This window comes from Scleropages formosus, chromosome 12 (assembly GCF_900964775.1).
Source record: "Scleropages formosus chromosome 12, fSclFor1.1, whole genome shotgun sequence".
Classification (NCBI taxonomy): domain Eukaryota; kingdom Metazoa; phylum Chordata; class Actinopteri; order Osteoglossiformes; family Osteoglossidae; genus Scleropages; species Scleropages formosus.
Genome location: NC_041817.1, coordinates 29161927 through 29189739, shown reverse-complemented (window position 1 = coordinate 29189739; position 27813 = coordinate 29161927). Strand labels below are relative to the sequence as shown.

At 50.3% G+C, this 27813-nt stretch overlaps 3 protein-coding genes across 4 annotated transcripts in view; all 3 read left to right on the top strand.

The window, feature by feature from the left end:
* The window catches only part of LOC108928134 (titin-like), a 125926-nt gene that overhangs the window by 15321 nt on the left and 82792 nt on the right, over positions 1-27813 (top strand). Inside the window, exons 28-49 of the mRNA XM_029256930.1 lie at positions 3602-4786; positions 10295-10416; positions 10914-10954; positions 13670-13928; positions 14384-14815; positions 17445-17846; positions 17932-18207; positions 19034-19300; positions 19408-19674; positions 20466-20732; positions 20879-21018; positions 21438-21564; positions 22251-22393; positions 23543-23666; positions 23788-24054; positions 24141-24238; positions 25526-25694; positions 25823-26089; positions 26402-26668; positions 26756-27034; positions 27128-27536; positions 27639-27763. Coding sequence (XP_029112763.1) covers positions 3602-4786; positions 10295-10416; positions 10914-10954; positions 13670-13928; positions 14384-14815; positions 17445-17846; positions 17932-18207; positions 19034-19300; positions 19408-19674; positions 20466-20732; positions 20879-21018; positions 21438-21564; positions 22251-22393; positions 23543-23666; positions 23788-24054; positions 24141-24238; positions 25526-25694; positions 25823-26089; positions 26402-26668; positions 26756-27034; positions 27128-27536; positions 27639-27763 — 5933 coding nt within the window. The remainder of the gene's footprint in view (positions 1-3601; positions 4787-10294; positions 10417-10913; positions 10955-13669; positions 13929-14383; positions 14816-17444; positions 17847-17931; positions 18208-19033; positions 19301-19407; positions 19675-20465; positions 20733-20878; positions 21019-21437; positions 21565-22250; positions 22394-23542; positions 23667-23787; positions 24055-24140; positions 24239-25525; positions 25695-25822; positions 26090-26401; positions 26669-26755; positions 27035-27127; positions 27537-27638; positions 27764-27813) is intronic.
* LOC114912034 (uncharacterized) lies at positions 783-5410 on the top strand. 2 transcript variants are annotated; one of them, XM_029256692.1, is made up of 3 exons: positions 783-1914; positions 2008-4885; positions 5228-5410. In XM_029256692.1, exon 2 carries the CDS (start codon positions 2010-2012, stop codon positions 4815-4817), a length of 2808 nt encoding a protein of 935 aa, XP_029112525.1. In that variant the 5' UTR covers positions 783-1914; positions 2008-2009; the 3' UTR covers positions 4818-4885; positions 5228-5410. The 2 variants fall into 2 exon arrangements, 1 of the variants encoding a protein (XP_029112525.1); XR_003798032.1 differs by lacking the exons at positions 783-1914; positions 2008-4885 and adding an exon at positions 4892-5022.
* LOC114912035 (myopalladin-like) lies at positions 10746-15452 on the top strand. The gene is made up of 5 exons (XM_029256704.1): positions 10746-10954; positions 13521-13586; positions 13670-13928; positions 14384-14899; positions 15395-15452. Exons 1-4 carry the CDS (start codon positions 10868-10870, stop codon positions 14869-14871), a joined length of 900 nt encoding a protein of 299 aa, XP_029112537.1. The 5' UTR covers positions 10746-10867; the 3' UTR covers positions 14872-14899; positions 15395-15452.

Genomic DNA, 27813 nt, shown 5'->3' with positions numbered 1-27813 from the left:
TAGAAGCACTACGGTGGGTAACCGTGGAACCTGCATGATCCCAGGAAACGGTCCCTGACGAACGTCGAGCTTGGATGCTGTTCCATCACCAGTAGGCGTACGTGAAAAATATAAAATGTGGGGAAAATGCTGTTTCTGCTTTAGAACGTGCCACTTTAGGTCTGCTTAAAAAGTCACTCACACCTGTATGTCTCTTCTGCATGTTGGATTTTTGCAGTTTTGTGTGTTCACGCGTGTGAGCAGTTACACTTGCCGAATGTCAACATTCCACGTTGCTTGGAAAGGGTTAAAAATATGCGCATCTCCCACTTTTCCTGAGCTTTGACTCCCAGCGGTTCACGTGAAAAAACCCTCGTTCTTGTTGTTCCTTAGACCGACTCCACCACTGTGGCGTCTGCTGCTTCCCTCTGAACGGCACTTACTGTACATCCAGCATTACATGCGTACACCTGTAAATGTACTGTGCCGTACCGTGCTGTACGGTAAATAGCCCTGTACAGTAGCGGTGTACCTCTTCTCACCTTTTCAATGAGGTGGTTTTCTTTGAAACTTCTAGCCAGTTATATTTCTTATCCAATGAGCGATGAAATATTTTGAGAGGACATATATCTTCCAGCCCAAAGCGGTTTTCCAGCTGAACAGATTCAAATGTTGGCATGAATTTCAGCCAATATAAGGACTTATTTAGTGTCTCTCAATAGTTCATTTCGCACACAGATTTCCTCCACTTTAATTTCTTCCCCAGGGGAGGTTTTCATTGAATTGTTTCCTCTTGTCCTCAGAACGTTGTTAATGACGCATGGATGAGTCCCACAGCAAAACTGCAAGGGGCTTTTTGAGCAGACAAGACCACTTAGACGCCTCTCTTGTTTCTTCATTTCACTGCTCTAGTCAAGAACCTTCTGTACATGCATGACTTGGAAGCAATAAACCTGTTTCACTGCAAAGCGCTTAATCCCACTGAGTGTCTGATGCTCTGAGATGTTCATCAGCTGGCAGCAACCTGCCCTCCTTTAGTGGCCCCTGGGTTCATAACTGAGGACTAATTCAGAGAGAACTTGATAGTGAAAAAAAGACCTGCCTGAAACGGGCATGGGCACACGTGTGGTATAGCGACTGACACGCAACAAACGCACGCCGATAGAGAGCAGTCAGTGTGTTCCACAGCCTCACTTCTGCTGTCCTTAAGGGAAGAAAACGATCCCAAAAGTGTGAGCTTTGTGAGATGGTCAGCGAAGGCAGAGCGGATCATTAATTCCTTTTATTTCTTTAATTTGTTACACGGAGGGACATGTGGGCCGAACCAGGAGCTCGTTTGCTCAAGAAAAGGGTTACACAGGGTCACGGGGGTGATCTGCAGACGCTGACCAGCAGCTCTGTGTGCTCAAGGAGGCAAAGGAGTGATGCAGACAGGAAAGGAAGGTTGTACACGCGAGAGTGAGTGTGAATATTGGCCAGGTGAAGACGGTTTGGAATGTTGGAAATCGGGAATTTAAATGCAGTAGAAAGAGGAAAGTCGGGATGCAGAGGAACCCGAGATGAACAAAGAAAAAATAAAACGTCTTCCAAAGTGAAGGTGGTTTGTGGGATTATTTTCTCACCAGACATAGATGGTGACATGATGTTTCCTAAGCTGAGCTCTGAACCTTTTGCACTCTTCTCACTCTCCGTTTGTGAAGGAGAGCGTTGGAACCCCAAAGCTCTCCCGGTTGGTCTGGGAATCTTCTGGATCTCCTGCATAGAAGAGACCTCAGAGGTCCCAGCAGACGGGACATTTTATTACCTTCCAAGCAGATATGTCCTTCCCTTTTTTCCTTTGAGGCACTGACACTAAGAACTGACACGGCAACATGATGTGCCTCTTGATCCTGTAGCGTCAAAAGCTCTGCCTTCTCACGAACCGACACGACAGAAGTGAGTGCACAACACACAGGTGTAGCAGGTGTTCAAATCTCACCGGGTGCCTTATGGACAAGTTATCTGTCAGTCACTTTGCTCTCATTGCAGAAATGGAACCACGGATGAAAAGGCGTAATTTAGAGTTTCACAGAGCATCAGAAGAACCAAGTGCCACACACTCCAAACTCTTTGTTTCAAAAGACCTTCCTGCCTTAACCTGTTGTGTATCGATGTCATCTGGGGCAATAGCCAATGTCTCAGAAATAAAGCAGACTCATTTGTCTGCAGTACCACCTTCATCAGCTCCTCCAGCACCCGAGACAGAATCATCTATGTCCGGTTTCCCCCAAGAAGATAGGCCTGAAGTCTTAATGAATTTTGAGGGTGAAGAACATTTGGTAGAGAACCAAGAGATGACATCAGGACCCTCTTCATTAGAACCTACAGTAATAAGCGAGGAGCATTTTCATAAATGTACTCCTACCCATGTTCAACTTAAGATGCAAGATCAACCAACCTCCATGAAGTCCAGCTTCTTCACAAAATCCGCTGAGGGTTGTGGACCTGTCTCTGTACAGGAGACAGATATTATAGAGTGTAAGATTTTAGGGGACAAAAACAGTGAAATTATCGTGCAGGAAATGAAGGGGACCAGACCTAGTGAGGAAACCCTTTGTGAAGAAGATCTTTTTATTTCCACATCAGATGTCAGAAAAGTATGGCATCCACCCCAGGTTTGGAGACCACAAGGTCTACTGCCAGGTCAGTTATCAGGGCATCCAGAAAACCCCATAACAAAAGGGGTGGAAGGCCCCAGTGAAGAAAATTCTAGTCCCTCAGTCTCCTGTGCTCTTCAGAAAACTCTAAAAGAGGCAGTCAAGTCTTTGAGCTCTTCGGATATGAATGCGTCTTTTCCTCTCCCAACGACACGTGAGCATGTTGTAAAACCAAAGCAGAACCTAGATGAATCTCTGGGGATAGAAAGGGGGGGGACAGGGCCCAGCTTCACAAATCCACACGAGTGTTTTACTGATGATGAAAAAATTAAAATAGATGTGAAAGGCGGACCAAGACCCTTAAAGAGATGTTCAGCTGAACATACTGAGGCAGCGCAGGATGCTGGAGAACATGGGAGAGACATATCTGAAGGGCATCACAGTGACGAGGTCTCACTTCATGAAATAAATGCATGTGCATGTGTAAGAGCTGCAGTTCTGCTCTCAGAGATGTCAAAACTAGTAATTCAAAAAAGCAGCATAGATGAAAGTGCAGCACCTTTAGCAGATTCTCTTACGTTAGAAGGCCCACAAAAGAGGTTAACGTCAAAAGCAGGAAGTACTTCGGTGAAAGAGACGCTTTCAAAAGCTGCTGCTGCTGGTATCAAACAAGAGGATGGAGCCTTCAGTGAGATTAATAATCCCTGCAGTCCACCGGCTGAGACAGGCAGTCCAATGTCCCCAGAGTCGGAAATGTCCACTGAGGTGGACAGCACACTCTGTGATGAAAACACCAAGCACGAGTTTCGTTCGTCATTCTTCCCAGCAGATGTTCCTCCGCTTCAAGCGTTAAGCGATCCTTTCGAATCACCTTCAGAAGCCAGCAGTGGTTTCATGGCCTCCTCAGAAAATCCTTCCTTCCCCGTTGACGGTAAACACTCACCGGCCCCTACCGGTGCTGTCTTCTCTTGCTCAAACTTCTTGAGATACTGTGAGGAGGAGGACACGTCTTCTGTCCCACCGAGCCCAAAGGAAGTGAGCTCCACCACAGAAGCGGTGCCTACAGTCTCCCGGGGGAGCCAGGGGGGAAACGTTGAGGGCGTCCCCCCAGCAGTCCTTCAGCCTCTCGCACATAGTCGACTCGCTGAAACCGAGATGTTGGTGTTGGTCGTGGAGAGAGGCACGAACTATATGAGTGGAGCTGCTGAAGATGATAATGTTTGTGAGGTAGCAGGTGGCAGTAGGAGGGCAAAGAGCCCCACTGTGCTGCTGGTGGTCAAACCCCAGGAAGGAAGGGCAGAGCCCACCCATCAGTGCGTCTTAGAGCTTCATCTTGAGGAAGACGGTTCATCAAGGCCTCCTTCCCCTCAGGAGATCTTGGTGGAAGTAGAAATGCGAGCGAACAAGGTGGAGCAGCATGAGGGACACATGGAAATCACAGCAGTTCCACAGAACACGGTGGGAAACATGAGTGTGGACCTTTCCCTCGGCTTCCTGCCCGGTCCCCACGCGGAGAACCTGTTTGACTTTGTCCAGCAGGAGACTGATGATGTGACCGTAGCGTTTGAGCTCACAGAAATACCACCGAGGTTCATAGACCCAGTGTGCGACACGGAGGCCCCTGACTGTGGCAACGCAGAGTCCGAGTGCTCTTTGGTGGGACGTCCTGCACCGGCAGCCACCTGGTTCAACGATGGTCTCAGAGTCCCACACAATGGACAGAAGTATCTCTGCGAGTCAGATGCAGACAAACATCTCGTGCAGAGTTTGAGCGCGAGCCCCTGTGGCAGCGATGCGTGCAGCTGTGAGGCTGTAGACGAGGCGACCGAGACGCTCTGCAGTTCCTCTCTCCATGTCGTCCGCTCTCAGGCTGCGCCAGGAACGGAAGGAGGGAACATCGCTCATCCCGGCGGCGCCGAAGCTGCATCCCATATGTTCCACTTTGACGTTGGAGGTTCATCGGCACATGGAGATGACGCTTCTGAGATAGAGCTGGAGTTGGAATTTGGCTCCGGAGCAGAGGAGCCGCAGGAAGGGGTCAGAGTCGTGGCGAAGAGCGAAGACCACGCAACCTCACAGAGGGAGTCTCTCCATCTCAACATTTTCTCTCGAGCGACTGAAGGCGAGAAGGTCCGGCTGGATGCAAAGGACTCGGATGCCTGCAGCTTTCGGTTCTCGGTTGGGGAGAGTTCTTCTCTTTAGCAGCCAATACCTTGAGGAGACGGGAGAAGGGGGCATCGGAGCCCCGCTGGCTGCTCGCCGCAGAAACGGTAACAAGAACGATCCTCAGGACGAGCAGTTTGTGTCGCTCTTAGCAGCTCGGGTCGTGTGTGTGAACGTAGCGGAAAGCGGACACTTGCTGCGTTTTACTGCGGGGAAAAGTGTTACCTGCACTGTCCTCTGTGAGGTTTGTTACTCCAAAGTCTTTCGGGAAGGTAGTCGAGATACAGGCAGCGTGTAAGGGGGTGCGTGTTAGTGTGTTCCATGTGGGCATCGCTGCTGACTTGTTAAATGTGTTTTAATGCAGCGCTTTACCGCGGTAATCGATACGGGGGAGGGGGGCTCTTCTCTCTTCTTCCTTTGCTCAGCTGCGTGTCTCTGTTCTGCTGTAGCCGGAAGGTGTAAGCGACAGACGCCCTTCGACACACCAGGAGGGAGTGGAGTCGCACTGAAAACTCTTCATTTCACGATTGATCTTCTTTCAACATTTTAATCGCTCTGTTATTTGTGTTCCACACCATGGCAACTGGGGGCAAACTGTTGCTTTTTCTCTTGATTAAACAACAATAGAAGCAGAGAACATTATCGGGGTATTTTCTGTGTGTACCGGTGTGAAACACCTCTTTTCTCACAGCTAAGTACAACACATGTAGATTTACATTTACGTTTATTTATTAGACACTTTTCTCCAACGCAGCTTCTGACGAACTCTATGTAGTGTTACTATGAGCCCACACACCTTATTCACCAGGGTAACTTACGCTGCTAGATACACTACTTACACTGGGTCACTCATCCATACATCAGTGGAACACACAGACACAAACAAACAAACAAACAACCCAAAGAGCAGGAGGCAGTGTGTCACAGTGTATTATTGGACGGCACGGCTGTGCTGATTGGTCTGGATTGTTGGAACCCTACACTCCTCAAAGGATACACACACAGACAGCACATGTATTTCTGTCAACTCCATACTGATGTGCACCAACATTTACATTTATTTATCAGACACTTTTTTCTCCAAAGTGACTTCCAACAAACTCTATGTAGTGTTATCAGCCCACACACACCTTATTCACCGTGGTAACTTACACTGCTAGATACACTACTTACACTGGGTCACTCATCCAAACACACACACACACACACACACACACACTATGGGTGAACCCAAATAGCATGTCTATGGACTGTGGGAGGAAATCAGAGCACCCGGAGGAAACGGACGCAGTGAGAATACACAAGCTCCACACAGACCGAGTGGGGATCGAACCCACGTCCTCTCGCACCACCCAGGCGCTGTGAGACAGCAGCGCTACTCGCTGTGCCACTGTACCGCCCACCTTTACCAAACTTTTGCAAGTTGGCTATTTGTCCAGTGGAGGGCGCTATACAGCAGAGCCTCAACTTGAAGCGAAGGCAGCAAGGTGAGTGGAGACAAAGACTGCACATAACAGAATCATATTCGCAGAAGCACGTACACGTATGAACACAGCACTCCAGACGCACAGGTCTGCACTAAAGTGGAAGGTCACTGATGTCAGCAGCACAAAGCGTCCAGAAACACGGTACGCAGAAAAATCGACGAATGACCTCACATCTGGAAAGAGTGAATCTGCTATTAGAGCCCAGATGTGAGGTCACAGGGAGGAGAGGTCGAACATCAGCAGAGACTGGACCACAGAGGAGCCGTGTTGCAAAGAGACGTTTCGGCCCCTCGGAAGACGAGTGACAACAGTTGCGGAGCTGAGGTTTGGAACGAATTACCCGCCGCAGGGTTGTCGTGACCGTCATCAACCGTGACGGTATCCATCAGGAGTCCCGTGCAGCTCTGCGTCAGTCCCACAGCGGTCCGCTTCACCAAAGGCGTTCAGTTGCCGTACCAGTCACAGTAAGAGTGAGAAACATGGTTTGCAGTTACAGGAGCGCTTACGGTAGCGGTACGGTTGGTTACGGTCACTATCGCTGTAATGATTAGAATCACGGTAAGAGTTACAGTAACAGTTCTACTCATTTCCAGCAGTTCCTGGAGCAGGAATGGAAAGGATGCACAGGTGAAATGAAAGGCAGCGACAAACCGGAGGAGCACATTGAAGGAATAGAGTGACTGGGGAGCTGGCTGCCTTGCCAAGCCCTGGGACTGATGCCTTCTACTACCTGAAATAACACATTAACCCTGTTTTGCTGCAGGTAGTCAGTAAAGATCAGGTAAATTGCTGTAAAGTGATCTAAACTCGTAAATTCCCTTAAATGAGGGTTCAGGTAAACAAGAAGCGGAGCTGTGGAGCGAGCAGCTGAGAACCTGTGTGGTCCTCAAGGTGCGGTGTCTGGCGAGCACCAGGCGCGGCCAACGGAACTGTCTGAAGGAGCGTTACGAGAAGAGGTGCTGACGGCTGCTGAGAGGGAGGCGAACGTGCGCTGCGGCTCTGCGGCTCTGCGGTGTCTCACGCTCACAATTCCAGTTTCACGTTCAAGTTCTTACTGGACACAACGGATTCAGTTTTCCTCCCAAAGTAGCGTCACGCTCGGTGTTTCTCATGCTGCGTCTCTCGCTGTGTCTTGGTTTTGCATTTTGGAGCAGTGCAGTCAACTAGTTGGGGGTTTTTACCGGGCTGCTGCTGTTCACTTGCCCTCCCCGGTGACTGTGCCAATGTGTGTGACAATGCGGGCAGGTGGAGGGGGGACGGGGGTGCCTGTCCGCTCTCAGCGGCTCTCGCTGAGGGGCGGAACCCATAGCCCCCCCGCTGACTCTGGGAACTTTAAGGAGGCCCATGGAGGAGGGAGCTGATCCTCCTCTGCCGCGACGAGCTCTTCGGGCGCTGACCCCGGGCCGTGCCGCCGGACCGCAGAGCCTCGACGCGTGGCCTCTTGGGTAAATTTCCTGCTTTCCTCCCACGGCGGGGGGGGGGGGCGTGTTGGCGGGGGGTCGGCCAATGGGCTCCGGGGCCCACGGTGACGGAACGGCCGGGCCACAGGTATAAATAGCCGCAGCGGCGTGCCAGCACTTGTGAGCTGCCGGAGCGTTCGGAGTGGCGCCTCGGTGCCGGGACTGCGCGGGAAGCCAGAGCTGCACGGCTCCTCGGCTGCGTGTGCCTTTGTTCCGGGGTCTACTTTCGAGGCTCGGTCGTTCTCGCTTTGGATTTCCCCACTGAGACTCGACGCGAGGAGACGTTGCGTGTGGACGCACGGCGTCTGGGATCCGTCCCACCGTCCCGGGGCGCCTGTCGCACAAGTAAGTAAATGCGAGGGGATGGCGGCGCCGCTGGGGCTCCGGCCGGACTCTGAGGGACGCTGAGAAGGTGCGGCGGAACGTGGCGCTCGAGGTTCTGCTGTAGGACAGGAGGCCTTTGGTGCTGCCAACTGCACCTTCCAAGGGTGGCGTGTTTAAAGAAAACGGGTGGTGCGTGTGTGTGTGTGTGGGTGTGTGTGTGTGTGTGTGTGTGTGTGCGTGTGTGTGTGTGTGTGCGTGTGCTGGTGTGTGTGTGTGCGCGTGTGTGTGTGCGTGCATGTGCTGGTGTGTGTGCGTGCGTGTGTGTGTGCGTGCGTGTGTGTGTGTGTGTGTGCGTGCGTGCATGTGTGTGTGCGTGCGTGTCCGCCCGCCTGCGTGTCCGTGTGTTCGCCTGCGTCTTGCCTTCACGGGTCCCGAACGCACCGAGCGCCGGAGAAAACCCGAGAATAGCCCTCGGTGGCACGGCTCCTCGCAGGCACGGCTCCTTGGCCCCCATGTCTTTTTAAGGGAATCGGCAGCGGGGCTATCAGTTGCACCTCACGCTATGTGTCATATGGTCCCTGTCAATCAGCAAGAGCGCAGATTATTTTTGGAGTTCTCCATTTTGGTCACGGCTGCCGTGGTTTTCATACGCAATCCCAGCTGGCTTTTCAATGACCGTACAGTTTTTAAATTCGCCCTATTTCCCCGTGTTGCCGTGCGCTCCGGGACCGAAAGCCACGAACCGGAGGCGACCCGAGCGGCGCGGGGCCTCTCCGTGCCGATGAGCAGAAAAGTTATTTTTATCCTGGAGATGAGCGTGTGATGAGATGTGAGCAGCAGACACGCATTTCGCTCTCAAGTGCTTCCTTTATGCGCTTTGAGATGTTATTCTGTTCTCGAAAGCGTCATCGCTGCAGTTGAGCGGGACGCTGAAAGCGAGGGGCCTTTGGGCCGAATGTGAGCTGGCCGTCAGTTCGACGAATCCGTTGTGTTTTCACGGTGCAGACAATTAGAAGTTTGACCTCAAATAACCGACGGTGCTCGACGCCCGCTGTACATCTAAGTGTCGCTCAGAAGCAAAAGTGAAATTTTGCACTTGGATTCAGCACTTTGCGAACACGCACAAGCACGCACGAGGTCGACGCTCGGCCGCTGACGTGATGATGCTGCCCAGATATGGTGCGTTACCTCTTGACGCCTCTGGCCTCGAGAAAAGCGGCAGGTGCCGGCGCTCCTTGTAACGTCACGCGCTTCTACCGGCCGCCCTGCGGCCGAAACGCAGGAGTTACCGCATCGACGAGTCGCGTACTTTATGGCGCTTAACGCTGCGGAACACGGGGCTTCGAGAAAAAGTCAGAAATGAACGGGGGGGAGGAGAGGTGTGACACGTTCGCACAGCTGCTCTTTTTACCCCAGCTGGTTGTATTAAGTGTATTGGCAGATGTACCGCAGTAAATCTGCTGCTGCAGTAAAAGCCTTAACTGTCAAAGTTTGAAAAGAGGTGTAATTTTTCGAAATATCTGTGATCCTAATTTTAAAGCCCAGCCCGGCTGAGGGCTAAAAATACGGCACTAAAATGAGACATGAAATTAAAAGCCGAGCGGCTCGACGGAAAGCGGGGACAAAGTGCTTTTGTGGATCAAGGGTGTGAACCTTCAGGGGAACGAGGGGCTTCGGAGGTGTGTGGACAAAAAGGTGTGTGCTGGAGGTTAAATCTGGACCACACACACACACACACACACACACACTCTGGTCTGCAGCACAATAACACTCAAAGCAAAAACAGCACCTTTAACTGCAACGCATTTCAAGTAAGAATGAATAATAATAATGATAATAATCCTGCATCTTTTCGCACAGCATTAGCACCTTTGACGACAGTAATAAATTCTATAAATAATAAAGGTCCGATTCCACGTGTTTGAACGGCTCGCGGCCCCGCAGTCTTTCGCGCTGATTTCAGAAGCAAGAGCAGCTGCTGGTGACGTTTTGTTAGACACTAAAAATGGCGACAGGTGGGGCACAGACTGCTTCAGCTCCAGACCCCCCAGGGCCACCGGACGAAAGGGACGATTTGATAAATCCGCTCATGACCTCTGGATTAAGGCACGAACGAGCCGCAAGTCGTGCGCCAGCCCGTCAACAAGCGCTTCTCGGTCCCGGGGCCGTGCCACATGCGAGCTGTGCCTCGTTACCTTTATTGAAAGCAGAAATCCGTTTCACTTGCTGTGTGTCGCTCCCCCAGGGTGCCTGTTAGCATGTCGACAGAGGTGCCCAAGTTGACGCCGCCGCCGCTGCCGCCGCCGCCGCCGCCGGGCCTTGGGGCATCAGAGGGTAGTGCCCCAGCGCCACAGGATCCCGCTGACGGTGAGAAACGCTCCTTTCTGCTCTTCCTGCTTCCAGTAACATCAGTAACCGGCCAAAACCAGCTCAAACGGACCGTTGGTTACGGGCCGTGGTTCGTGGTGACCTGTACGGGTTAACCGCGCTTTTACCGTGGTCACAAAGCCAAACGGCAGCGATGAGCGGGTGCCGAACTGAACCCCGCTTTGAGCCCGTCCGGTGAACGCGATGTCGACCCACAGGTGCCACCGCTCCTCAGGTGAGCTGCCCCCAGCAGGGCCAGGTGCTCTCCGCTGCCGCCGCCACCGCCGCTCGGCGAATCAATGTAAAGTAGCGCACCGCAGTAAAGCACGGTTCGGGTGCAATAACGACCACAGCAGAGCGACGGAGCTGCCGGCGATTCTCACGGGGAGACTTAATAAACAAGTCATCGGACGCACCTTTCATTCGTCGCGGCCTTGTGTCCGCATCGGGCATGAAGTTGTTTCCTCGTAACGTTCCGCCCTCTCTTTCCCCGTCAGATGCGGCTGCGATCCCTGCTCGGAAGACCAAGGCCACTGAGGTACGGAAAGCACCGCGGGGTTCGTACCGAACGGCGCCACCAGGTGGCCGGTTGTGCGCACGCGGGGCGGGAGGCAGCCGCGCCGAGCTGCGTGGACGTACCCTGTGACGTGTCTAACGCTCCTCTTGTTCTCTCCCATTCTGCCACCTCAGGCAGAGCAGGCAGAGCTCCTGTAAACGCGTGTGATCAGTGCATCCTAATCGTACTAATTCACGGTAGGAGCAGCATGAGGGCGGCAAAGCGGTGGCCGCACCGGTGCCACGGCTGTAGAGCTGGAGCCCACTGAGCGCAATGACCTTTCTGCTTCCTCGAAGCCTTTGAAGCAGAAGGTAGTCCAGACATCCAGACCATAATCCATCTCTCCATCCTTCTCACGCAGTCCTAACCATGTTTGTTCACAAACTCATCTCCTTAACCTGGTATAAATGTCACATATATAAATGTGATGTGACTACGTTGTGCTGCCCGATCCTCCTGCCCTCCCTTCTGCTCGTCACTCCATTCCCTCCCGGTGCCATCGTCATACCTCCGTTTCGACCTTGTCTCGTTCCTCGTGCGCGTCGGGACTGGACCGCAAGCTGCTAGACAGCGTAACAAATGCGGCCGGAGACGGTGCTTCTACTTCTCAGGCGGAACGAAGTGCAGCCGCGGTCCCTTGTCGTGGAGGTCACGTTGTCACGTGGCCCCCTCGTTCATCACGACCCCCTTCGAAAAGCCTCCGTTTGAGTGAAACGCTCACGTTGCTGTAACCACTGACACTGGTGATGGTGACATTTGAAATGTCTTTGAAGTGAAATAATATTTGAATAAATACCGCTTAGTAGCCTCTCATATTAGCAGGCGCTTGCTCTGCAAAGTCATAATATCTGACGGCTACGATGTACTATAGTTACTTGTGTACTATTATAGTACTGCAGTACTATAGTACCTGCGCTGCTGACGATTTCACTGTTCGGAGGAGTTATTTCCAGTAACGAAGTCGCTGCTCACAGAAATGAAGCTGAATTCCATCTAAACAGGTAAAAAAATGCGACTTGTAAGATACCAAAACAAATGACTTTTGTTCTCTAATTAGTAAAACGGAATCCATCGCCAGTTCAAGTATCTGTAGCTTTAGACGCCGCTACGAAAAGAAGGACGTCACACCTTGTTAGCAGGGTTTGAGAGCCGCCCTGCTCGCACTGAGAGAACACGTAAAAGAACTTCTTCGCGCTCCTCGGCCCTTTATCGCGGCTGCCGAGCGCCGAGCGACGACGTGCCGCGGAGACGGCGACCTTGTCTCGTGGCTCAGGTGCAACGTCTGACTCTGACTCCACCGGCGGGTGGAGCGTCGACCGCTGGGGGCGAGTGCCAAGGAAAGGAGTGTTTTCTGTTGCTTGAGTGAGGACAGCAGGTCATGCGAGAGCTGCTTCCCCAGAAGGTCTCTAAGATGAAGACATCTTGGTTTTCACACCACCTCAGGTGTTAGAATCTGAGGTGGAAAACACTCCCAGGGTGCGTGCAGCTCCAGGTTCTCACACGTCTGATGGCCTGGTTGCCTGGTGTCCTTTCACCAGACCGTCCCGTGACCTCGCTGCAGGTCCACAAAAGAGAGGAAAGTGACCAGATGTGGAGACCCCCCAAGCGTTGCACCGTTGCTACACGCAGCTGTAATTCTCAGATGTAGGTAGGCAGACGAGGTGAGACCCGTACGCCGCTGAAGGTGAGCGTGCGGCACAGCAGCCTCGTTGCACGTTAAAGAGCTCGGAGATCGGAGACGGATGGGCACAAATGGCTGGGTCACATTTCCTCGAGTTAGCAGCTGCCATTACAGCAGCCTATTTTGGGCGCACGTCAGAAGGTAGTGGGGTCCTGACTAGTGGAGATGCAGCGCGTTTCACTCCCGAAACAGAAACCTGGTCGCTGCACTAAATAAAACAGTCGATCATCTGCGGCGCTTCTTCACGGCCAGCGGGACGCTTGTCGCAGGGAAGGCGCTCGCTCGGCGTCCTCGTCGCCATCACGCACGGTGGCCCAAGGTGGAGACAGTTGGCCTCGCTGTTTTCTCACACTTGGAGCATTTCGAACGAAGCTGAGTTGAGCGTCTTGTTGGCGAAGCGAAGAACAGGGTGGTTGTCTTCTCCTTGGGCTCGACACCTTCTTGTCGAGAACATCACAGCCTTTGAGCCTGTTATTATAAGATGGTTAAGACTGCAAGTCCGTTAAATCCAGTATAGGTAGACAGCAGGAGATTTCCACATCAACGCACACTCAATGCACACTTTTTCGGATATACGGGAGCTTCCACTGTGGAAGGATGGTTACAGTTCATACCGTGGTCATGTGACAGACCATCCCCGTCACTTTCCATCTTTTCTTCATGGTCAGTGACTGCTGGACCACATTCTGGTTTAAGCAGAAGCCCCAAGTCGCCTCCTGATGTCATGAAAACTTGTCTGTCTTTCATAACTGTGATGTCCCACAAAACTGTCTTAGGGAAGAGAAAACCCTATTTGTGTGTGTGTGTGTGTGTGTGTGTGTGTGTGTGTGTGTGTGTGTGTTAACTTTCTCAATGGTCGTTTTGCAGGCTGCTGAAAACATACGGACTCCACCAGCTGCAGAAGAGCTCATGATCCCACCCTCTTTTGTGGTTGTAAGTGTTTGTTTCCGATCCTTTCCTACACCCCTGAGATGTTCAGCAGCTCTTCTTCTCATGCAGACCCTCAATGTTTCCAGGGCCTGAACGACACAAGTGCGCTTGAGGGAGAGACGGTGACTCTGGAGTGTCAGATCTCTGGCCGGCCCACGCCCACCATCGTGTGGTTCAGAGAGGAACGCAAGATCGAGAACTCCTCCGACTTCCGCCTCTCCTTCGAGAAGGGACGCGCTCGGCTGGAGATCGGCGAGGCCTTCGCCGAAGACAGCGGGCGCTTCTCCTGCACGGCCACCGGAGAGGCCGGGACCGCCAGCACGTCCTGCTACCTCACTGTCCACGGTACAGATTGCAGAATTGGAGGACTGTCTTTGAGCAAATCTCTTTTCAGAGATTAATGCAGCTCTTTTCGTCTTATAATACCTGTGTAGATGTAACTTTACCTGGCAAGAACAGTGCTACTGGGTGAGAGCTTCAGAGCTGCAGCACTGTTTTGTTTTATTTATTTACGAAGTACTTGCAGTGATTTACCCATTTATAAAGAAGGGTCATTCTTACTGCATCAGTTCAAGGTAAATGCTTGATCAAAGGTGTAAAAGCAGGAGGCAGCATTTGAAACTGGGTCATTCAGGTCCTCTAACCATTTTGCTGCCCCCACATGAAGGTTTCTATCATGGAGTTTCCTTTGGGATCGATGCAATGTCTATGTGTCTGTCTGTCTGTCTAAATTTATGCATCATACATGTTTATGATGCAATGGAAAGATCATTAAGTTCTTTGCTCTCCTTGGCTTTCAGGAAATTTTGAAAAGAACGTAAAGAACAATGAAACGACAATGAAGACGGAGGCGACCGCGGAGACCCAGGACCGTGAAGTTCTCCCCCCGGTGGTCATTAGTGACTGTAACAAGCAACAGGCAGTGGTAATCAAGAACTTTGCCCCAGAGAAGGTGTGGAGCTCTCCAAAAACAGTTCTCAGCTCCAGCTTGGAGCCAGTGTCTGTGGGCCTGCTTGGGCCTCTGGCGCTGGAGGAAGGCCCCGTGGTGGCTCCCGTGTGGACGCGGGTGGGCCGCAAGCTGACGTACAGCGTGGAGTACCGCGACTTCTCTCTCGAGAAGCTGGGCACCCTGCTGGCTCAGAGCAAAGCCCCCCAAGGCTCGGGACCCCGTGTTACTGTGGCTGCAAACGAGGCCCGAAACAGCACAGACTCTTCAGGATTGATGGTGCAAAGTAAGACAGCGGCTCCCCACGTGCACACATGCCACCGCCATCGGGGAGCAAATTGACATCACGGGTCATGTGGCTGCTTGAAAAGTATGGCAGTTAATTCAGCTTACAACTTTACATGTGACTCTTGTCTCTCGAGATCAATTCCTCTTTACACTTTCAACGCAGAGGTGTTATTTAGGCTTAGGGTTTGGGTTGGAGTAGGGGTGGAGTTGGGGTTAGGCTTAGGCTGTGGGCTGTTTCTTTGTCTGCCGGTTGTGCCCATTGTCCTCCGTCAAGACACCTTCAAATTAATGCTTGAAGGTCGAACGTCTCAGACCTCGCAGTACTTCACAATGTATTGGAACCCTAACAGAGTGGACCGAATACTAATAATCATTATCAGTTACTCCATTTTCAACTGTAAATTAACATTACATGAGTTCTCTTCTCTTCTGCTGCATGATTATCTTTGAAATTGCTGTCATTATTTGAATTAATTATTACATAATCCTACAATATCATTGTTCAGTTTTTTGCTCAGCACTCTGCTGTTTGTTGCATTACTCACAATGCTGTAACTTTCTTTCCTGTCCAATTCAGATTCCGGTAAAGGGCCCGTTTCCGCACCCGGACCAGAGCCGAAAGGTACGTCGTCTCTCCTCAGACGCCTCCCGCGTGCACCAGTTCACCAGCAACACAGTGCGGCCTCTGTTTCATCTCATGTTCATTGTCGTTCTGAGCCGCCCACGGTGGAGCTCTTCACTTGTCCTCTGTCTCTCCTCCTTTGTGTCTGCACGTACGCTCTTCCTCCTGGACGGAGAGATTCGGGACGTCCCGGGGGAGGGAATGCTCCCACATGTTGCTCTCTGCACTGTTCCGTGTCCCGTGCGCTGTCCTGTGTGCTTTTCTTTTTACATTTGTTCACATTAGTGACATGAAAACGTCACTCAAATGGATCAAAGATAGAATTTGTCAGTTTTGGGAAACGACGAGGTCCTTTGAGCAAGAGAACGCAAAGCAGACAGCATGCAGAAAGCACAGATTTGAGGAACTATGTGAATGATGTGACGGGCAAAGCGGAACGGTTCATACCACCTGAGTGATTCTTTGAATGTGTCTTAATATGCACATGTGACTGTTACGCCCCCGACCGCGTGCCCAACAACCGCACCTGCAGGAGACTAAGGACGACGGGTATTAAAGCAGCAGCCTGGAAACACCTGATTGCGGAACCTCACCGTCAGGAAGACGCACCTCGCTCCTTGCTCCACGACCCGTTTCCCTTGTTTGCTCCTCGTTCTCTTCTCTCCGTGCCGCGCCTCTCCCCTCCTTGTCCCGGTTTCCTTGTCTCGGATGATCCTCAGCTCCTCGGCCCACGGCTTCGCTCCACTGACCACGGTTCTGTGTTACTCCCTGAACGACATCTGCAGATCGCCGGACCCTTGCTCGTCTGCGACTGCGTCTTTTGTCCTTCCCTACCCAGACAGAGCAGTTGCGATTGAATCCATCGAATCCGTCTTCCAAACATGACGGTGGCGGTGGAAAAAGAAAGAAACACTGGAAAGCTCCCGGAAAAATCTGGCAGAGAAGGTATGATGAGAAGTGGGTGAGAGCAGAATGAAATGGGAAGAGATACAAAAACTTCTTGTTGCTGTGCAAAGGGAGCAAAAGCCCAAGACAAGGAGAAATCAAAGACCCAAACACTTCAACACTGCAGGACGCTGGAGGGAGAAGACCAGGATGTTGAAATGTTGAATGGAAACAGACAGCTGCAAAGCCCTGGGACTAAGGTGATGCCTTCAGAACTTTAATGGCTGTTAGGTCGAGGTTTCCAGAGCAGAAGTTTTACTGAGGAATGAGAGGTTAAGCAACTCAACGAAAACAGGACCTTTGGAAAAAAGTGAAGTTTAAATCTGGGGCATAAAGACCGAGGAGAATGATATGGTCAAGAAACAGAAGGTGAGAAATTTGAAGGTTGGGTCTCAGGTTCATGTGTTGAAGGGAGGAAGAACTCCAGACTGAAGGGGTTTCTCAAAAAAGGTGCCACCCAGGAGAAATAGCAAAAGCGAAGGAGCTAAGACAGTCGTGGGATGAGGACTGGCACAAGAGGTGAGAGGGTGACCGTAGATCCTCCCCACTGACCTCCTGGTGACCTTCGCTTTGGAACCAAACCACCACCATTGACCTCTGTGTGCATTATTACTTCATTTACATCTTGGGCACTTGTTCATTGCATGTTTTATTGTATGTTAATGTTGCTGCAAAATAAAACTTTTTTTTCAACGCTTTCCTTGTTAAGAAGACATTCTTGGTCCATGTTCATAACGCCCTAACAGAAACTGCAGCATGACATGTCTCCTCTCCATCCTGCACTTATCTGTCTGTCCATCCAAATGTGAACATGTCACATCAAACAAAAACTGGCATCAGGTTGGGGCTGTGTCGAAATGGCAGCTGTGTTTCTGGGAGAGTTACCTTGATTTCTTCATACAGATGGAAAACCCAAAGAAGAACCAGGCAAGGGCAGACCAGCTCTGAGAGGTGAGAAACCGGGAACCCCTTTTGTGTTATGAAGTCAAATCCCTCACAAAATATCCATCTGTTTACATGCGTGCAATGAGATTTAAAAATGCATAATGTCTTGCATTAGCGAGGCCAACACCATCCCCCGGTGATGGCGACCGGAGAAGGGGTTTGAGGCCCGGGGGCGGAGGAGACAAACCTCCGCCAGATGCCAACCCCTTTGGCTTCCAGCTCAAGGCCGTTCCTCTGAAGTTCATCAAGGACGTCAAGGACATCGTGCTGCAGGAGGCCGAGTCCATTGGTTCCTCAGCCCTCTTTGAGTGCGAGGTGTCGCCTTCCACCGCCATCACCTCATGGATGAAGGATGGGAGCAGCCTGAGGGAGAGCCCCAAGTACAAGTTCACCTCAGATGGCAAGGACCGCAAGCTAGCCATCATTGACGTGCAGCTGTCCGACCAGGGGGAGTACACCTGTATTGCCAAACTGGGCAACAAGGAGAAGACCTCCATGGCCAGGCTCATCGTCGAAGGTCTTTCTATCCTTCTAGCTTAAAATGTGTTGCATTGCATCAAATGTGATGTTGCTCATCCCACTGCTGACTTATGTTCCCGCAGAACTACCAGTGAAATTCACAAAGACCCTGAAGGAGGAGATGTCCGTAATTACGGGACAGCCTCTGTACCTGACGTGTGAGCTGAATAAGGAGAGGGACGTGGTGTGGAAGAAGAATGGAGAGCCCCTTGAGGCTGTCCCGGAGAAGGTCACAGTCAATGTCATTGGAATGCAGCACAGCGTGACCATTCAGAACATGGGCAAAGAGGACGTCGCTGTGTACACGTGTGAATGCGGCAGCATCAAGACAGAAGCTAACGTCACACTCTTGGTACAAGGTAAATGGCTCACTTTGCTTCGCTGTGATGTTCTTCTGTTAGCATCCTCAAACGCCTTGTACGCTGAATTTATTACTAAAAAATACTACACTGCCTCATAATGGCGGAGTTACAAATGTCAACGGATACAAACATTTTTCTGTTTGTTGCTTCATTTTGTCATAACCTGGTCTCCACCCGTCTGTTTGGGCTGGAGAAAACATGACCTGCATTTTCCTTTGAGAACACAGGTGGCATCTATGTAAAGAGCTTCTAAAGAAAGTGGGCGTGTGGGACCATCTTTGAGTTTGGCTCACATCCACAGTGTCTCCGGTGCTGCTGGGTCTCAGTGATCAGTAACCGAAACGTTGATCATGATCGTCCTCGGGATGGAGCAGTAAACAATCAGGACATTGTGGAAATTATGTTCTTTTCTTAAAATTTCTATTGATTTTATCTTATATTAAAGTTAGTAGAATTTTAAAATAAGATGTTTTTCAAAGCATTCTTTTTTATTTATTGTAGCTGTGTGCGAGATTTTCTCACGCAAAAGTTTTACGGAATTTACTCAAGCAGCTTTCTGGTCCAAAGTGTGCTCCTAAGTCCAGGAGCTGCTCTGTGAGCTTTGGAACCATCCTCTTAGAGAGTTAACAATGTGAAACGGCGTCGCTACTGTTTGCTGTTCTTCACTGATTTACAGATTCTCCTAGAAGACAAAGGACTGGTCATGTAAAATGACCCATTTGATATAGGTGGATATCCTACCCGGCTGCCGTGAGAATTTCAACTTCTGCGTGTGAACGGTCCAAGCCGCTGAGCATCAACGTGCGCTTTGCGTGTCTTGCAGAGATTCCGCTGACCATCATCAGTCCGCTGAGAGACCAGCACACCTACGAGGAGGAAGAGGCTCGCTTCGAGTGCGAGCTGTCCAGGGAGGCCAAGAGCTTCCGCTGGCTCCGAGAGTCCGAGGAGCTGCAGGCCAGCGACAAGTATGAGATGCTTCATGATGGTACTAAACACACGCTGGTGGTCAAGTCCATCACCAAGGAGGACCTCGTCAAGTATGTCTTTGAAGCCGAAGGCTTGATATCCTTCGGCAGAATAATCTCCAAAGGTAACGCGAAAAAACAAACTTTACTCCACACCTTTGTTTGTATGGGACTTGTTGAGGAACAATGAAGTCACGTTTTTGCTTCGTGTTCCTGATCTGTATACATTCAGGTATTCGTCTCGAGTTCATCAAGCCCCTCACGGAGGTGACGGTCAAGGAGCGCGAGACTGCGGAGTTCAAGGTGGAGCTCTCTCATGAGAAGGTGCAGGTGGTGTGGTACAAGAACGACGCACGTGTGCTCCCCAGCAAAACTGTGCAAATATCCGAGGAGGGCAAGATGCACACGTTGACCTTCCGAGGCGTCTCTATGGACGACACATCCATGATAAAGGTGGAGGCGATGGGCAAGACTTCAGAGGCCATGCTCAACGTCATTGGTTAGTAGCAGGCTTCCCTTTTTATTTACCAGCAAACTTTGGGCTTTTCTTTGCTCCATTAACATGAAATGGTGCAAAATGAATGAACACTGGTGTGCCGCAGCGGTAAAGAACATGATGGAACTGAAGGTTAAAAAAATGTATCAATGCCTCTATTGTGCCTTCACTAAACATTTAGAAATAGGGTGCCTGCTGTGGGAGGGGGGTCTGGGGTTCGAACCCTGCTTGGGGTGCCTTACGACAGATTGGCGTCCCGTCCTGGGCGTGTGTCCCACCCCCCTTTGGCCTCGAGAGCCCTGTGTTGCCAGGTAAGGCTCTGGCTCGTCGCGACCCCACTTGGGGCAAACAATTGTTGACAATGGATGGTATTTCAGTTATAACCTTTTCATTAGGGAGCTGCTTATAGCATAGTGGTTAGAGTTGCTGCCTTTGGACCCAAAGGTTGCAGGTTTGATGCCCACCTCTGGCTGTCGTACCCTTGAGCAAAATACGTCCCCTAAATAGCTCCAGTAAAATTACCCACCTGTATAAATGGGTAAATGATTGTAACCTTAACACCCTAAGTTGCTTTGGAGAAAAGTAACAGCTAAATGAATTAATGTAACATAAGTGAACAAGCCAAGGTGACTTGGATATCTTTCACTTATGGAAAACACACTTCATACAACTGTGTGCTCCACAGCTGGACTGGGTGCTAAGGGTCCCAGCAGGGGTACGAGGCTACAAACAGCCTGTGATGTTGTGATGTTCATCTTCCTCAATGAGCCGTGTGATTTCCTTGTGCCTCGCAGAGGGAGACCCTTTCTTCGTGACCAAGCTGCAGGACTACACGGCCGTGGAGAAGGACGAAGCTGTGCTCGTGTGCGAGCTGAACAAGGCCAGCGCCGAGGTCCGCTGGTTCAAAGACAACGAGGAAGTCACGCCCTCCAAAAACATCATCATCAGGGCTGAGGGCACCAAGCGCATGCTGACCATCAGGAGGGCTGAGAAGAAAGACGCCGGCGAATTCACATGCGACTGCGGTGCTGAGAAAACCTCAGCCAAGCTGAGCATCGAGGGTGCGTGTCTCAAGGCATCGCGTTCAAACGCAGAGCGCAACGTGTGTTTCACCAACACTGTTACAGTTACTGGCCTCCAGGTGAACAGTGTATTGTGATTCTGGCCTGATGAAACCCCCGACAGCTGTGTTGTCCTCCCACAACAGAGCGCGACATCAAGGTGATGCGCCCCTTGTACGGCGTTGAAGTGACCGAGATGGAAAGCGCTCGCTTTGAGGTGGAGATCTCTGAGGAGGACGTCCACGGGCAGTGGAAACTCAAGGGAGAGACCCTCCAGCCATCGCCTGTAAGACCTTTCTTTACACCCAGAAACATTATGCGGTCACACGGTCGGCGTCCATTACTTCTGCTGTAAACACACACATTTTCAGAACCGCTTGTCCCACACGGGGTCGCGGGGAACCGGAGCCTACCCGGCAACACAGGGCGTAAGGCCGGAGGGGGAGGGGACACACCCAGGACGGGACGCCAGTTCGTCGCAAGGCACCCCAAGCGGGACTCGAACCCCAGACCCACCGGAGAGCAGGACTGTGGTCCAACCCACTGCGCCACCGCACCCCCTCCCGCTGTAAACAGTTATGACCAAATAAAAGGACCCAAGAGGCACAGTGTCACACAGGAGGGGACGACACAGGAGAATAAGAGCACGGAGGAGAAAAGTCGAGTAGTCGAGGCTCAAACCCGTGTTTCTGATCGCTGTGTCAGGACTGTGAGATCAAGGAGGAGGGAGCTCGGCACGTCCTCGTCCTCTACAACGTGCGCATGGACCAGGCGGGAGCAGTCGACTTCCAGGCGGCCAACGCAAAGTCGAGTGCCCAGCTCAGGGTGAAAGGTGACAACACACACAGGCGAACACGCAAACACTCATTCCAACACGCTGCTCAACAGGAGCCTTTTGATATCGTTCTACATATTACTGTCATTTGCTTTACATTTACAAAATCTCTACTAAAGACAAAAGGTGGGAAGAGAATTGCTTCAAATGAACTCTGATTTGTATTTAATTTGTATCTACATATATAATTAACTATGTTTGATTTGGATAATGGAAAAGTGTACTTTACTGTATCTCACTGCTGTGGGGCTCAGAACAAAATCCAGACAAATCAGCAGCACTCTGGAATATAACGATGAGTTCCTCTCTCCTTCTCGCCTTTGTACAAGTTGTGAACGAGCAACGTTTCCTAAACGCTGCTGAGAAGGAGCTGCACATTCCACTTATCTCTGTGTCGGAGGGGCGCCTGCTGTCCAATACGATGCCGTGTCTATTTTGGTAACTCCAGGCCTGCTTGGCCGTGACCTGTAGGCTGTCAGTGTCCTCACGCTGAATATACAGACGAAGCCCCCAGTCTGGGGTCAGCCAGGAGGCCCGAGTCCTGCAGCCAGAGGATAGGGGCAGTCTGCGGCTCAGGGTCTGCGGCTCAGGGTCTGCGGCTCAGGGTCTGCGGCTCAGGGTCTGCTCTTGTCCTCATCCACTGAACAAGGGGACACTCGCGGTGTCTTCTTCTCAACCCACAGCGCGCAAGATCACCATGTCGCGACCCCTGAAGGACGTGACGGTGACGGCCGGAGAGACGGCCGTCTTCGAGTGCGAGCTGTCCTACGAGGGAATTGCGGTCCAGTGGTTCCTGGGCAGCACCAAGCTGGAGCCCAGCGACAGAGTGAGTCTCTTCGACACTTTTTACACCAGAGCAGCGGCAAAGTCGTGATGCTTCCCTCTTGATTCGCTTTCTCACTTACGAGGTTTCCTACTGATATACTGTATACGATTGGTTTTTCATGAGTGTGTTTATGTTCATATAAGCAGCACCTGTATGTATTTTGCAACCGAAGGGAATTTCCCTCTGGGATTAATAAAGATTCATTTACTCGTTTCACAGTATCAACACTAGTCCATAATAAATAAAATAAATAATATATTTTGCAATTTTTCAACTTCCATTTTTTCTACTTCTAAATTATAACTTCTGTAACAAATGTCAGTTTTTCTTTTTTTGCATTTTCCATTAAGTTTTGTTAGAGTAAGCATACTTACGGTGTTAGATTGTAATACAGTATATGTGAAGTTTTTGAAAAATATTTCACGTTCATGAAATCAGCAAATTTTGGTTAATTTTCCCACTGAGTTCCAAGCACCCAGTATTCTAGCTCCTTTCAAGATCTGATGCATTCTAGAATGTTTTGGTACCTCCTAGAATGTTCTGGTACCTTCTAGAATCTTCCAATGGTTGTAAAGTACCAGACTAAAGCTGACATTCTAGAAGAACTAGTGGTACTTTTGTAATCAGTAAACTAATCATTATCAACCCAAAGATCTACATAAGTAAGAACTTCGAAACATTTTGTTGCTTTGTGTTATGATAACCAGCCCATGCATATGTAGTTGAATGTAACACCTCATCTGAGATATAACCCCGTGTTCTGCCCCTTCATCTATTTTTAACTGCTTCAAGCATTTGCCTTTGAGGAGGATGTCCATTAAAGGACATCTGGACAGCAGAGGATTTTATTAGCAGTATTACATCTGTTTTAAATTTATTGTGCGTTAATTTTCAATGATGATGTTATTCAAATATTCTTACCAAAGAGAGTGAAACAGAAAAATCCATGTCACCTTTCTTTTGACAGATTCACTAGACAATGTTTTTGTCACAGATGAAAACTGAAGCCAAAGCAACAGAAACATTAAGGAAAATATCTTAAGCTTTAATAATAAAGGGCCCTGCAGAAGTAATTTTACAAATCACATAACTCATGAAGAAAACATAGAAGGGCTGACACAGGATTCCCTGTTTTTACACCAATCACAGGTGGTGACCCAAGCGAAGGGTAAAGCCCATTGTCTGACCCTGAAAGACGTGAAGCTGGCTGAGGCTGGAGAGGTCAAACTGACCGCAAAGGACTTTGTGGCTCCCGCCAAACTCATTGTGAACGGTGAGCGTACGAGATCACGGTACACCACCAGCGTACGCCAGGGACATTTGCTCAGCCGCCCCTGACCGTTCTGCACGCGCGCTAAGTCTTTTGCTGAGCCTTTGCCCATCTGCATGCACAGAGCCAGCGGTTCAGTTCACAAAGCCTCTGGAGGACCAGACTGTGGAGGAGGAGTCCACCGCCATCCTGGAGTGCGAAGTGTCCCGAGAAAACGCTGTGGTCAGATGGTTCAGAGATGGCCAGGAGATCCTCAAAACCAAAAAGCACGAAATCGTCGCCGAAGGCCGGAAGAGAAGGCTCCTCATCGCCGACTGCACACCTGACGACTCTAAGACGTACACATGTGATTCCAAAGACTTCAAAACTTCTGCTTTCCTGAGCGTGGAACGTAAGTGCGTGGAGGACGAGTGAGCTGGACGAGGCACCGCTGCTGTCCGTATTCAGGGTGTTTGACACGTGCTCTCCTGTCTTCAGCTCCACGTGTCGAGTTCACGAAGCCTCTTCAGGATGTTGAGGTCAAAGAGAAGGAACCTGCTAGATTTGAATGTGAGGTTTCTCGCGAGAATGCGAAGGTTTGTAGACTCTTTAGCCCAGCCACTCAATTCTGGTTTCTTTTGGCATTGTCTTACTGTACCTCTGAAAACCCCTTCCCATGGGAGGTGAATTTGTGGCGTGTACAAAAACAGATGAATTTGGGAAACGTCTACCGTTGTTTACAAATCTGAGGCGTATGACTGACTAGGGTGCTGAGACGAGAGGCCACTCAGCGAGTTGTGCAGCTATACTGTTAATGTATTGTGAGATTAGACCTCCCACACTTGGCAACCACAGACACACGTACATAAATTACACCACCAGAATTAAATACAAAGCAGAAGAAAAGTTTAAGGAACCTGGTGATTCGCACTAATATGTTTAATTTTTTCAGTTTGAGAGTACTAACTAAAACAGTTTAATCTCCGGCAGGGTTTTATTCCTCAGTCTACGGTACCATCTCGCTGCGGGCTTGTTGGAGCTCATGATTTGTCCACCGTGAGGAAAAGGGTCTTTGCTCGCTGTTCGTGTTCCGTGTAATTCTGGAAACAAACAGTCGGCGACCTGCTGTCCTCACATCCTCCCGCCCCCAGAGGGTGAACTGTGGGCTCTGTGCTCGCGTCAGGTCACCGCTGGGCTCCGACATGATCCGTAGCAAATCCCGGGCACCTACGGCCACCACTGGGCCGCAGCTCGGACAACCCGATGCAACGGTGTCTTTTTAATTCCTTCTTCCCCAAAAAAGCGAATCGGAGCTACGAGCCACCGCACCGTGACGTGGCTATTAAATTTCGCTCACAAAGCTTCTAGTGAAATTTCCGAGTGAGACGAGAAGGAGCAGCCCAACACGGCTCGCTCTCCTCGGGTTTTTTTCTTTCCAGGAGTTACTCTCTAATATAACGCCCCTGTCTCTTAACCTATTAAACTGTGATAGTTTTAACAGATTTTGTGAACTTTTTCACCAGGCCTTCACCTTCCCGCTTCTCCCTCTCCCGGAAGTCGATGAGCCTCTACAGCTAACCCTAGCTGACACTTGCCCACCCAGTAAACAACAGGAAAATCTAACAATACGAGCACTACTCAAACACACACAAAAGACACTTCAGCTTACAAAACCCTCTCCCTCTCCATATTAATACGAAAACTGTCATACGTCAATGATAATTAAACCAACCGAACACACAGCAATAGAACCCGCGAACAAATGTAGTAGGGGACTACAACTTTATTAATGGATTCTTTTTAAACTAAAAGCACTTATGGTTTCTTTCAAAAGGATTGGAACTGTCAGTCATCTAACAAAATTCTGCCACGTGTACCAACAGGTGCGTTGGTTGAAGGACGGCTGTGAAATCAGAAAGAGCAAAAAGTACGAGGTCATCGTTAAGGGTTTCCAGCACATTCTTATCATTAACAAGACAGCTTTTGATGATGAAGCCGAATACGAATGTAACGCCAGAACCTCAAAATCGTCCGGCATCCTCACTGTTGTCGGTGAGTTAGGGTTCACAGCCCGAGCTGCACAGACTTCAGCTGATCTGAAGAAATGCATCTTTTAAAACATATCAGCAGTTTCTCAGTTGCACTTTGAAGTTTCTCACCGTGGCCTGTTGTTGGTGCAGAGGAGGAGGCTTCCTTTGTGAAGAACCTGTTTAATATGGAAGGCACAGAAGCCGAGAGCATCAAGTTGATCTGCGAGGTGTCGAAGCCCAGCGCTGATGTTAGGTGGTTCAAAGGCGACAAGGAGCTCCCCGAGGGTGGCAGGTACGAGCACGTGGTGGACGGCCGCAAGAGGATGCTGCTCATAAAGAACCTGTGCGTGGAAGATGGTGGAGAGTACAGCTGCAGGCTGCCAAGCTCACAGACGACAGCGACGCTGAAGATCAACGGTAAACGGGTCCTCAATGAAACGCTAAAAAAAATAACACAATGTAACAAAGAGAACAAAAAGTTCTTACTTATGTCGGTTTTTTCGCTCATCCTGAGCAAAGTTCACTGAGTGGAAAAACAGCACTAGTTCTTCTGTAGTGTCACTTTTAGTTTGGTACTTGACAAATGAAGCGAGTGAATAAAGTTGTATAATGAAGGAAAAGTTCCACGTGGAAAAAGTTCAGTGCTTTTTTCAGTATAATTCACTTGATTCAGTTTACCTATTTTATAATTGATTGTCGCCTGTCTTTCTGTGTTCTTGATTCCTCCAGAACTGGCAGCTGAGTTTCTTACCAAACCTCAAAGCCAGAGAGCCGTTGAAGGTGAGAAGGTGGAGTTTGTCTGCACCATCACCAAAGAGGCACAGGAAGTCAGATGGTTCAGAGCGAAGACCGAGCTTGTTGCTGGGGAAAAGTATGACATCATCAGCGATGGCTGCAGAAGAGCTCTTGTGATCAAGGAGTGCATTCTGGAAGACAAGGGCTCCTACTCGGCTGTCATCGGCTCCACAAGGGCTACTGCGGAGTTGACTGTACTTGGTAGGAGCTTCTGTTTTTCTCTCGCTCTCGCTTAGAAACTGATGCACGTGGCATGAAAATAACAAGGTCTTCATCGGTGTTTCACAGAAAAGCTCAGAGTGATCACACCCATCAAAGACACAGAAGTTATCGAGGGACAGGAGATTGTTTTCAACTGCGAGGTGAACGCGGAAGGCGTCAAAGCCAAGTGGCTTAAAAACGAGGAGACGCTGTTTGAAAGCGCCAAATACGCCATGTTACAGAAGGATACCGTTTTCTCCCTGAGGATTAAAGATGCTCAGAAGTCAGATGAAGCACAATACAGCGTCAGCCTGACAAACCAGCGTGGGGAGCACACCAAGAGCTCTGCCGGTCTCACTGTGAAAGGTGAGTTTGAGCTCATCACCATTCGTTCAGTTCTCCTACAGGCAATGTGCGCAGCTGTTGGACTGTCCCCTTTTCTCCCTTGTTAATGTATAGCTGAGGAGTTGAGGTTCATCGAGCCTCTTGAGGACTGCGAGACTCAGGAGAAGAAGACGGCCACCTTTACCTGCAAGGTGAACAGAACCAATGTGACAGTGAAATGGATGAGGGGCGATCAGGAGATAACCTTCAGCAAGCGCGTGGTCTACAGGGCAGACAAGAACAAGCACACACTGACCATCAGGGACTGCAAGATGGATGACGAAGGAGATTACTCGGCAGTTGTCGGCTCTGACAGATCTACTGCTGAGCTCATCATCAGCGAGGCCCCCACCGACTTCTCCAGTCAGCTCAGAGACCAGACTGTCACCGAGTTTGAGGACGCAGAGTTCACCTGCGAGCTCTCCAAGGAAAAGGCTGAGGTCAAGTGGTTCAGGAATGGCCGCGCGATCCGAGAAGGACCCAGGTTGGTTCCGTTCACCCAGCGTGCGCCTCATTAGAAACCTGCAGATTTGCCCTGCAGGAAGTTTGGTAAATGAGCTCACGAAAATGTGTGTTCATTTGTTAGATACCACATTGAGAAAGAGGGCAAGACGTGCAAACTGTATGTGAGAGTGTGCCGACCAGATGACGAGTGTGAGTACACGTGTGCCGTGGGAGAGATGCGCACACGTGCCAGACTCTTTGTCGAAGGTAGGCTTCAGCCCACGTGACGACAGGGTTAAATATTGTTGATGAACACT